Here is a 12,438-nt window from a genome sequence, read left to right as displayed (position 1 = left end):
GGTCCCCGAGAGAGGTCGGACGCAGATGGAAAAGGGCGAGGGAGTTTTGCAAAGAGAGAGAGAGACCTCACAGTGCTGAGAGCATAGATAAGATATGACGCTATAAAGAGTGCTTCCAAGGGCTTGATTTTAAATGTGACTTTAGGTTAAAAATAACACAGGGATCTGCAAAGTTTTGGAGAGTTTCCCAGGACAAATAAATGCTGTCAAAGTTAACGCAATACTATAGCATTAACCATTAGTTAGTTTTGCGGCGCTAAATTCTTTAACGCTCCTTTTTGACCCTCGGTCCATTCCGTAGCGTGGGAAAATGTAATGCCGTTCAGTTACTGTTGAGCCCCAAACGGGAAAATAGCGAGCAAAAATGCACAAAGAGTAGGGTACATTATGGAAATCCCAGATCTAAAGCCACGGCAAGTCGTTCTACCGACAAGTAAAGACAATTTTATCTTCGATCGCCGTGAGACGTCGTCATTGGACGCCTGCTGGCGCGCTTTGCCACTTGCAGAAAGGACGAGTTTCACTTGCGTGTTGGAATACAGTTGGGTGCATTGAAAACATAAAATGTAGATTGTTACACTAACTGCTTTAATAAGATGGAATAAAAGCTCATCAGAAAGGAAAAACAGAGTCAGGAAGTCTTTAATATTGTTTATTCTTGTCACAACGTCAAAAAAATATCAAGACGCCTCTTCTCAAACCAATCACACACTTCCGTTCTAACCACCATAACCAAATAAAAAATCATCTTACATTACGATCATGCTTTGTCAAAGTTGTTTTGTAATGCAGTATGTGATATTTCTACCTAAATAAAGTTTTTTTGGAAGATTGAAATTAAGTGTATATTCTTTTGTAACCTGTTCTAATTGATTGTCCACGATTACAGAATGTTAAGCAGGCTGAATATTACATTTCGTTAATAAATAGAAAAGGTTAAAACATTGTCATGAAGAGATATCAATACCATTAACTTGTGCAACCTGGAATGTGCAGAATATCAGAAGCATTTATTCAGGCAGAAATATCACAGATTACATTACCAAACATCTTTGACCATGATCGTAACAATCCACATTTTGTGTTATTAATGCGTGAACTGGTATCTAAACGTGGTTTAGCTCCTTTCCTCTGAATGCAAGTGCGGTATAGCTCGGTTGGTAGAGCGGCCGTGCCAGCAACTTGAGGGTTGCAGGTTCGATCCCCGCTTCTGCCATCCTAGTCACTGCCGTTGTGTCCTTGGGCAAGACACTTTACCCACCTGCTCCCAGTGCCACCCACGCTGGTTTAAATGTAACTTAGATATTGGGTTTCACTATGTAAAGTGCTTTGAGTCACTAGAGAAAAAGCGCCATATAAATATAATTCACTTCACTTCTTACAGCAGGAATATAAATTTTGTTTTCCTACAAAATATAAAATCTGGCAATACACCAACACACTGCAGGTATTTTTTTATCTTGTCATTAAAAGTGTGTTTAATATTTATTATATTGTATGGTACTTTCAACATTTTGCCTTTTTCATGTAGGTCTTGATTTCAGATTTCTGCATTTAAATATGTTGCTTAAGTTTGCATAAGAGAAATTCCCAATGACCAAAAGTCAGCGTTTGTAACGATGTAAATTCCTGTTATTGTCTAGAATGCACTCTTGCCTGCTGGGATGCGTCAGAAGGATCAGACCAAGAAATTACCCACAGGACAGTTTCAAAGAGGCAACCTGCTGGCTCATCTGGAGAAACAAGCCAACGAACACCAAGACAGAGAAGACCTGGTGCCTTTCACAGGAGAGAAGAGAGGTAACACTCCAAAATTGTTGTCTGTTAGGTTTATTGTTCAACAAGGTGACTTTGACTGTATCTTAATGTCATTTTGAAACCAACGGTCTGCGTAACAAAATGCTCATGATTAGAAGTCATTTCTTAAATCACAGTAGATTGGGGAAGTTCCCAGAAGACAATACCTCAGCAGGCACTGTGCGGCCTGTTACAGTGTGATGCATACTGACAGATGCTCAGGCAGACAGACCTCAAAGGAAACTTGAGAAGGTTTTCTTGATGTCAGTCCTATCATGAGGTCCAGAGCAGACACTCTAGCCCGGGGGTCGGCAACCCGCGGCTCTAGAGCCGCATGCGGCTCTTTAGCGCCGCCCTAGTGGCTCTCCGGAGATTTTTCAAAAATGTATGAAGAATGGAAAAAGATGAGGGGAAAAAAAATCAATTTTTTTGTTTCAGATTGTTTTCTGTGGGAGGACAAACATGACATAAACCTCGCTAATTGTTATAAATCACACTGTTTATATTAAACATGCTTCACTGATTCGAGTATTTGGCGAGCGCCGTTTTGTCCTACTAATTTTGGCGGTCCTTGAACTCGCCGTATAGTTTGTGTCCATGTATAACTTTCTCCGACTTTCTAGGACGTGTTTTATGCCACTTCTTCTATCTCATTTTGTCCACCACACTTTTAACGTTGGGCATGAGTGCACAAAGGTGAGTTTTGTTGATGTTATTGACTTGTGTGGAGTGCTAATCAGACATATTTGGTCACTGCGTGACTGCAAGCTAATCGATGCTAACATGCTATTTAGGCTAGCTATATGTACATATTGCATATGCCTCATTTGTAGCTATATTTGAGGTCATTTAGTTTCCTTTAAGTCCTCTTAATTACATTTATATCTCATGTAATATGGCTTTTAATTTTTTGCGGCTCCAGACAGATTTGTTTTTGTATTTTTGGTCCAATATGGCTCTTTCAACATTTTGGGTTGCCGACCCCTGCTCTAGCCTGATAACACTGCAGTAAGTCTTTGTAGAACTACATTATTGACCTTGTCACCCAATAATCCGTTATTGGTATGGCGTTATTATGACTATGTTTACACTGAAGTGGCCTAAATTGGATTTTTTGGAAATCAGATTTTTTCCAGCTGACTCTTTACACTGCAAGTAAAATGCGATCTTTATCAGACTCCAGTGCAAACGTGCACAGGCTCCAATTTGGCCCCAATGTTACCTCAACGTCACTTGAATGCGCACTTCGATAAAGTGAAAACAGAGGAAGTTGACCGTATTCCGTAAACGAACAAGGAAGTCGCTACTACGACAAAATTTTAAAAAGTTGCCACCGTAGATATGGTTGCCAAACCTTACAAATTAGTGTTTTTTTTACATTACAATAAATAAGTAATAGAAAGTATGAATGGATGTATAGTGTAATACACTACCGTTCAAAAGTTTGGGGTCACATTGAAATGTCCTTATTTTTGAAGGAAAAGCACTGTACTTTTCAATGAAGATAACTTTAAACTAGTCTTAACTTTAAAGAAATGCACTCTATACATTGCTAAAGTGGTAAATGACTATTCTAGCTGGAAATGTCTGGTTTTTGGTGCAATATCTACATAGGTGTATAGAGGCCCATTTCCAGCAACTATCACTCCAGTGTTCTAATGGTACAATGTGTTTGCTCATTGGCTCAGAAAGCTAATTGATGATTAGAAAACCCTTGTGCAATCATGTTCACACATCTGAAAACAGTTTATCTCGTTACAGAAGCTACAAAACAGACCTTCCTTTGAGCAGATTGAGTTTCTGGAGCATCACATTTGTGGGGTCAATTAAACGCTCAAAATGGCCAGAAAAAGAGAACTTTCATCTGAAACTCGACAGTCTATTCTTGTTCTTAGAAATGAAGGCTATTCCACAAAATTGTTTGGGTGACCCCAAACTTTTGAACGGTAGTGTATATTTCGGAGGGTTCTAATCTTTTTATGGCTGTTAAGTAGAGGCAACACGGACATCAGCATGGATCTACGTTAGCGTTATTTTTCCATTTCACTTAAGTAAACAACTTACAAAAACGCCACAGCGTCAATTCTGTATATTCTTATATTACTTATAGCCTATTATTTGCCAGTATTTACTAGTGATGCACCGAAAATTCAGCCGTCGAAAGAAGACTTTGCTTACCAAAACCGGATGTTGTGGTGAAGTATCCACTTCCGCTGGCGGACTGCGTCTTTCCCCGCGCACACGAATGACTTAGCTGACGAAAAAGTCACATACGGGTCACATTCAGGTCGCTTTGCGTTTAGACTGAAGTCACATTTGAAAAGATCAGATTCCAATCGGATTTGGACTACCTCCAGATGTGGCCTGAGTCTGATGCGAAAAGATCAGATTTGAAGCACTTTGGAGCGTTAAGACTGGCAAAAAAATTCTGATCTGTCGCACTTTAGGGCAAAGAAAATCAGATCTGGTGTTCAGTGTAAACGGAGCCTATGGCGTGGCATTCATTTTTTTCTGCCAATTTTTTTCCAAATTTACCCCATTATCGTACGGTCAAACACTGCGCTTAGCCAACTAGTCCATTTTCCAGGGTATCATTCTGCGGAATCAAGGGTCCAAACAAAGAATCCCCACTTTGGTAACTCAGTCATTGCGAAGAATGGATATTGGTTCTTTTACAGTTGGGATTCTATAGACCTATAGGAAAAACATGCACTCTGCATAGGGCCCCACTATCTGTTTTTGCCCGGAGAAGCTCATGTATAATGTCAATTAATGAATGGCTAGACGCATCATTTGAAATTTTACCGCAAACACATTCCTAGACCTTTCCCACTCCGTCATTGATAAGAATACATTGGCAAATTTCTACAATCATTGCTATTGTCTTCCGTGGTGCACAGTGTTATCTTATAGGAGTCAGATGTTAAAGGTAAAAGTGGTATTAAATGTTATTTGGTCACCTATATGTATTTCACATTGGTTTCTGCAATGAAAACTTTACTTATTCTAGATAAAATATGGTTTATTTCCATATTTTTGATTGTCAGGAGTGCATTAATTGAATTTATATTATTTCTCATAGGAAAAATGTTTTTGGTTTTCATGCGTTTCAGTCTTTATCTGTACTGTATTTCAAGATGTTTTCCACTTTTGTTTGAAAAATCAGTGTTTCCGTCTAAATTATATGAAGTGTTTCTCCCTCTCAGAACTAAAAATACTACAAATACCCCATCTTATATCATAGACAAACAAATAGGATGCTCTTCTTTTTCTCCCCAGTGTTGTTGGCTTAGGTCTGAGCTATAGTTAGTGCTTCTAATTCTTTTATCTAATTTTCCATACATATTTAAAGTATGGAACAATGAACCTCAAAATACTGGGCCTCCATTTCTATTTTGTGTATTTTTCTGCTAAACCAAAGCCCTGTTTTTGCTCTCACCATAGAAACTAAATATATAGCCTTTAGATACAGTAGCTGAATTCAGCTTTGCATGTTTTAGAAACAGCTTTTATTAGTTTTTTCAAGCTGCTACGTCTCCCATAAAGTCTTCCGGCCTGCCTCACACTTTGTAATCACTGTACTATTCTATTTACTTACCTTCAGTTGTTGTCACTGTTTTCCAACAACGTTCATAAAATTGATTAAAGAACAGTTTAGTTAACTTTGCATGATATTTCCCTAATTTCTACTCAAATAATGCATGATTATCGATGCCAAAAATCAGCCACATTAAGAAGATAAATATCTTATATTTGTGACAATGCCGCATGTTGGTGTGATCCCAGGATGCAGAGACGCCAAGAGACGTGCTGACAAAAGGTTGTTTATTTGGGCACCAGGCAGAAAAAATGGAACACAGGTCCAGCAGGACCTCAGAAATCAACATAACACTGTGGCATACACAAGAGTGTCACAACATTAACAATGTGGAACAGCTGTGCTGGCAGAACAAGGAACAAAGTAAAGATGATGCAAAACACAGAGACAAAACAAGACATACTACCATCAACAAGAGCACAAGGAAAGGAAATAATACCAAAAAAAAACATAATCATGACAATTTTTCTCATCCAAAATTCAGAAAAATCCTTTGTTTTCAATCCAGTGGCAGCTTAATATTGTTTTCCCTTTGAAAGCCAGCTTGCTTAATTGTCATCTACGAAACTGGCTCAGTTTTCCTCTTTAGGTGGCATAAAACATGTTCTACAACGTGAGAACCAAAGGAGATGACGGGTCTCTTCGCTGCCAAGCAGCTTGTGTTTACACGGCAGTCCAAATATGAGGTGGCAGAGTCAGAACACACAACAGAGCTGAGTATGATGTTAGTCAGAGCGGTCTGCAAACACCCACACTCGTTTACATTCACCAAGTTTCAACAATATGAAGTCAGATGTAGGTATAAACTCACTTATATAACTGCTAGTTTTTAAAAAGATTCCGGAACCAGACGATTTTGTCCACATGTAAAGTTATCTCTTATGTTACTATATGAGCTACATCATAATCTGTTGAATTTAAGATGAGAGCTTTCTTGTGTATTTGCCATTAATTCCTCACTATCTTGACAGGATTTGATTTGAGTGCAATGAGGTCACCAACATGGGAGAAACACCTTTCACAATGACACGGTGAAAGTAGTGATGGGCAAGCTACTCTGAAAATGTAGTAAGCTAAGCTGCTGGTTACTCTCGATGAGGGTTGTCCTAATACCAATATTTTGGTAACAGTACCGGTACCAACATTTGTTACTTTTCTAAATAAACGGCACCACAAAAAATGGCATTATTGGCTTTATTTGAACAAAAAATCTTACGGTACATTAAACATACGTTTCTTATTGCAATCGAATAACAATTTTGGCCTTAAATAAAATAGTGAACATACTAGACAACTTGTCTTTTAGTAGTAAGTAAGCAAACAAAGAGCCCTAATTTGGCTGCTGACATATGCAGTAACATATTGTGTCATTTCTCATTCTATGTATTTGTCAAAATTATGAGGGACAAGCGGTAGAAAATTGATTGTTAATTGACTTGTTCATTTACTGTTAATATCTGGTTATTTTCTGTTTCAACAGGTTCTATCTACACTTCTGTTAAAATGTAATACACACTTATTCTTCTGTTATTTGGATGCTTTACATAAGTTTTGGATGATACCACAAAATTAGGTATCGATCCGATACAAAGTAGTTACAGGATCATACACTGGTCATATTTAAAGTCCTCATGTGTCCATGGACATATTTCCTAAGTTAATAAACATAAGATACATTTTTTTTAAAAAGGAAAAAAGATTTTGTAAAAATCAAAATATCGTTGTCGTATTCACTAGATACGCTCTTGTACTTGGTATTATTACAGTGGATGTCAGGTGTCGATCCACCCCTGGCATTTGTTTACAATGAGGAGCGGCAGCTTGTTAGCTATGAGCTGTTGTATCTTCCTAGGATGTGTAGTGAAGCATGTTTACCTATTCCTTGTCCTACAGCATGGGTATCAAACTCTGGCCCGCGGGCCAAAATTGGCCCGCCGTGTAATTTCACTTGGCCCTTGAGGCGATATCAAATTAACGCGAGAGCTGGCCCGCCGATTATATACAGCGGCGGTGCCGCGGTAACACCGCATTCACCGCTAATTCTCATACTTGCCAACCCTCCCGGGAGACTCCCAAATTTCAGTGCCCCTCCCAAAAATTGTCACGTCCGCTTTTCATCCAGTCCAACGAGTGCGGGCCCAGTCACATAATATGTGCGGCTTCTGCATGCACACACACACAAGTGAATGCAACGCATACTTGATCAACAGCCATACAGGTTACACTGAGGGTGACGGTATAAACAACTTTAACACTGTTAGAAATATACGCCACACTGTGACCCCACACCAGACAAGAACGACAAACACATTTCGGGAGAACATCCGCACCGTAACACAACATAAACACAACAGAACAAATACCCAGAACCCTTTGTAGCACTAAATCTTCCGGGACGCTACAAGGTGTGTGTGTGTGTGTGTGCGTGCGTGTGTGTGTGTGTGTGTGTGTGTGTGTGGTGGTGGTGGTGGGGGGGGGGGTGTATTTTGTAGCGTCCCGGAAGAGTTAGTGCTGCAAAGGGTTTTGAGTATTTGTTCTGTTGTGTTTGTGTTGTGTTACGGTGCAAATGCTCTCCCGAAATGTGTTTGTCATTCTTGTTTGGTGTGGATTCACAGTGTTGCATATATTTCTAACAGTGTTAAAGTTGTTTATACGGCTACCCTCAGTATCGCTGTATCGCTGTTGATCAAGTATGCGTTGCATTCAAGTGTGTGTGCGCACATATCTTGCGACTGGGCCCGCACGTTGTTAGAATGGGTGAAAAGCGGACGTGACGACAGCTCGTAGAGGACGTTAAAGGCAATGCCTTTAAGGCACGCCCCCAAGACTGTGGTCCGGGTGGACTACGAGATATTATGACCGATGAACACCTTCGTTCTATAATGAAGGTTGCCTCAGCTCAAAGCCTGAGCCCCGACATTAATGAACTAGCATCCAAGAAAAGATGCCAGGTATCTGGCTTGGGCACATCAGTAGGGTTGGGTATCGTTTGAATTCGAACGATTCCGATTCCTGACGATTCTCGATTCCGATTCTTTTAAGAGGCAGCCGTGCTGGGTGGTCCTGTGGCGGCCGGCTTGGGTGGGGTGGCCGTGGGCTGGCCTCGCCGCGCTCTCCGGGGGTGGGGGTGGGCTCGTGGGGGCCCGGTTGCCGGTGGGGCGGGGGCGGTCTTCCCGTCCGGTTGCGGGGGGTCTCCGGGCCCCTCGGGCGGGGCGTCCCGCCTTTCTGTCCGTGTGGGGTGTGGTCTCTCGCTGACTTGGGGTCTGGCTGCCCCCTGCTTTTCTCGTGCCTTGTCCTCTGCCGGGTGCGTCTGTCTGCGGCCTGCTGCTGGCCCTTGTGGGCGGCGCGGTGGGCCAGTCCACAAATCCACTACACCTCCCTGATACCGAAGTACATGTCAAACTACTTCCTTAACGTAAATGACCGCCATAACCACAACACCAGGGGGAGCTCCACTAACCACGTTAAACCCAGATTCCGAACTAACAAAGGTCTTAACTCATTCTCTTTCTATGCCACATCAATGTGGAATGCGCTCCCAACAGGTATAAAAGAAAGGGCATCTCTATCCTCCTTCAAAACCGCAATAAAAGTTCACCACCAGGCAGCTACAACCCTTAACTAACACCCTCCCCGGATTGCTAATAATCAAATGCTAATAATCAAATGTAAACAATCAAATGCAGATACTTCTTCCTATGCCTTCTGATCTCTCTCTCTCTCTCTCTCTCTCTCTCTCTCTCTCTCTCTCTCTCTCTCTCTCTCTCTCTCTCTCTCTCTCTATGTCCACTACTTGCTGTCCATATCCTACCCCCCCCCCCCCCCACACACACACACACACACACCCCTGATTGTAAATAATGTAAATAATTCAATGTGATTATCTTGTGTGATGACTGTATTATGATGATAGTATATATGATAGTATATATCTGTATCATGAATCAATTTAAGTGGACACCGACTTCAACAAGTTGAAAAACTTATTCGGGTGTTACCATTTAGTGGTCAATTGTACGGAATATGTACTTCACTGTGCAACCTACTAATAAAAGTCTCAATCAATCAATCAATCAAAGCTCCGGGGTTCCTGTCACTGTCCGGCTTGGCTGCGTGGGGGCGGTGGCCCCTGGTTCCCTGGGCACCACACCTACTGTTTGTGGGATGGGCTCTCTGGGAGGCTGGGGCCGTACTCTGGCTCCCGCACACACTGGGAGTCAAATGTATTGTACATGCAAATTCACATATACTCACATACATACATACACACATACATAGGTACCTACGCTCCCACATACATATACAAATACAGTACATATTTACACACTCAAAGTTCGTACATCCACACGCACGCTCATTATACAAGCATACTGTATACACATACTGTACATATACATTCACTGTAAAAACATACATATACACATACTGTACATATACACTCACTGTACAAACACACACATACACATACTGTACATATACATTCACTGTACAAACACACACATACATATACTGTACATATACATTCACTGTAAAAACACACTTATACACATACTGTACATATACATTCACTGTACAAACACACATACTGTATACACATACTGTACATATACATTCACTGTACAAACACACACATACACATTCTATACATATACATTCACTGTACAAGCACACATATACACATACTGTACATATACAAGTACATATGCACACACTATAAAAATGGGACCCATAACCTCCCTGCTTGGCACTCAGCAACAAAGGGTTGGAGTTGGGGGTTAAATCACCAAAATGATTCCCGGACTGCCCACTGCTCCCCAAGGGGATGGGTCAAATGCAGAGGACAAATTTCACCACATCTAGTGTGTGTGTGACAATCATTGGTACTTTAATCTTTAATCTTAATACACTCATGCACATAATCACGTTTCATCAAACATATATTAACGTTGTTGCCCTAGGGTAAACTGGGTATAACACATGGCACACTGACAAAGCTTAACCTATTGTTACTATAACAATCTACAAGGTTAATGTAGGTTGCTTCTCTTTCTTCCCCTCCATTTTTCTGCATTCTTTCGTATCTCAAGTTATCATTACGTATATGTATTGTTGCACTTGAACAATTGTATTGTTGATAATAAAGGAAAAGTATTGGTATTGTTTATTATCAATAGCACTATTTATATTGGTATTCATATTGCTCCATTTTTAGTGTAATACTGCTCATTGTCATTTCTGTATTATTTTTTATTTTCGCTAACTGCTTATTTGCTATTACTTTTACCATCATATTTGTACATGTCGTATTTGCTGATGTTGCTCTGTTGTTGTTGTGTTTGCTGTTGTTGTTTTTGGCTCTCTGTCTAATCCCCCTCTTGTCCCCACAATTCCCCCCTCTGTCTTCCTTTTTTTCTCTTTCTATCCCCTCCTGCTCTGGCCCGGCTGCAGCAAATGATAATATAAATACATTTAATAAAGTCAAAATACAAATAAGGCAACAAGAGAAGTATCCTACACTTCTCTTTTGTAAAGTAAATCTGAACAGCCGATATGGGCATCTACATCTGCTATATGATTTGCCTGAGAAGCTGGGCAGGAAAAAAATAAAATAAAATAAGAGGCAGGGTCAAAAAAAAGTTTTGGATATTTTAAATGAGCTAGCTAACCTACATACAGTCTTTCTGAATGAAATAGTCCGACATTCTCCATCAATTTTAATTCTATTAACTTTTTATGAACTTTACTATAAATTCCTCACAGGGCTGTTTTCAACTAGAATATAAATATCAAATCTATGAACTTGAATATAAATATTATAAATACATTTTCACAGGGGTACACTTTCCTCAAGAGAGCTTTATTTTTGAAAACCTCATGAAAACACATTTACACATAAGTGTATGATGCTGCAGGAAACCTCATGAAAACACATTTACACACACAAGTGTATGATGCTGCAGGTACTTAAACATGTTACCGTGCTCCCACTGATGGGCTAACCTGGTGCAGAAAAGCAAATAAACAATAAGAAACAACTTGCAAAACCCAGTCCAGATTAGCAGCAGGTACAGTATAAAATCAGAGACAGTTCTTGTTTAGGAAAATGACCATATCCGCCTTCTCAGGCAGGATGCGTGAGCGTTCTGGACAGATAGTGTCTCCTGCTGTGGAAAATACACGTTCGCTGGGTGTGGAAGAAGCTTGAAGGCATAAATAGGAGAAAGCGAGATCTGACAGCAGGAGGAGGACGGTCGGCGCAGCGCGTCGAAGACGGGACATGCATATATTTGTACTTCATGAACTCGGAGGTGCTTCATCATGTTCGACGTGCACCCTCCTAAGCACGAAACAGTCCTGTCGCACGTGTTATATTTCGTCGATATTTCATTTTTTTTTAGTAAAATAAAGCCACACATTCGACCGCCGACGCCCGCTATCCATGCTTGACTGACTCGCTCGGCTACATAGGCTCGGCTATGCTAACACTTCCGTCGGTGGGCGCTTCTTCGTTGGTGTTCAGCGGTTTCTTCTTCCGGTCGGCGAACTTATTCTTTTTTTCCGGTCGGCGGACTGGGTATCGAAACTAGGAATCGAAATTTAAACTTTTGAACGATTCCGGGAGAATCGGAAAGTTAGTCCCTGTTCCAATCGATTCTCGATACTTGATACCCAACCCTACACATCATATTAGATCAGTGTGTTGCAAACTGAGCAGTTTAAAGTCCTGAATGGTTGGTTTATTCATTTTTTTAAATTTTTAAAAATGTTTTATTTTTTATTTTATTTTTTGTCATAACAAAATACAATGTGCTTACGGACTATCCCTGCAGACTGTATTGATCTATATTGATATATAATGTAGGAACCAGAAATATTAATAACAGAAAGAAACAACCCTTTTGTGCGAATGAGTGTAAATGGGGGAGGGAGGTTTTTTGGGTTGGTGCACTAATTGTAAGTGTATCTTGTGTTTTTTATGTTGATTTAATAAAAAATAATTTTTTATTTTTTTTTTAATTTCTTGTGCGGGCCGTGTGTGGTTG

General features: G+C 40.3%; 1 protein-coding gene across 2 annotated transcripts in view; it reads left to right on the top strand.

Moving 5' to 3' along the window:
• Positions 1–12,438, top strand: part of tmod1 (tropomodulin 1) — a 62,110-nt gene that overhangs the window by 16,073 nt on the left and 33,599 nt on the right. For both annotated transcript variants that reach the window (XM_062032622.1, XM_062032620.1), the window contains exon 4: positions 1,644–1,800. In XM_062032622.1, coding sequence (XP_061888606.1) covers positions 1,644–1,800 — 157 coding nt within the window. The remainder of the gene's footprint in view (positions 1–1,643; positions 1,801–12,438) is intronic.

Source organism: Entelurus aequoreus, linkage group LG22 (assembly GCF_033978785.1).
Source record: "Entelurus aequoreus isolate RoL-2023_Sb linkage group LG22, RoL_Eaeq_v1.1, whole genome shotgun sequence".
Lineage (NCBI taxonomy): Eukaryota > Metazoa > Chordata > Actinopteri > Syngnathiformes > Syngnathidae > Entelurus > Entelurus aequoreus.
The sequence above is the reverse complement of the archived record's forward strand: the minus strand, read 5'-3'. Positions and strand labels throughout refer to the sequence as shown.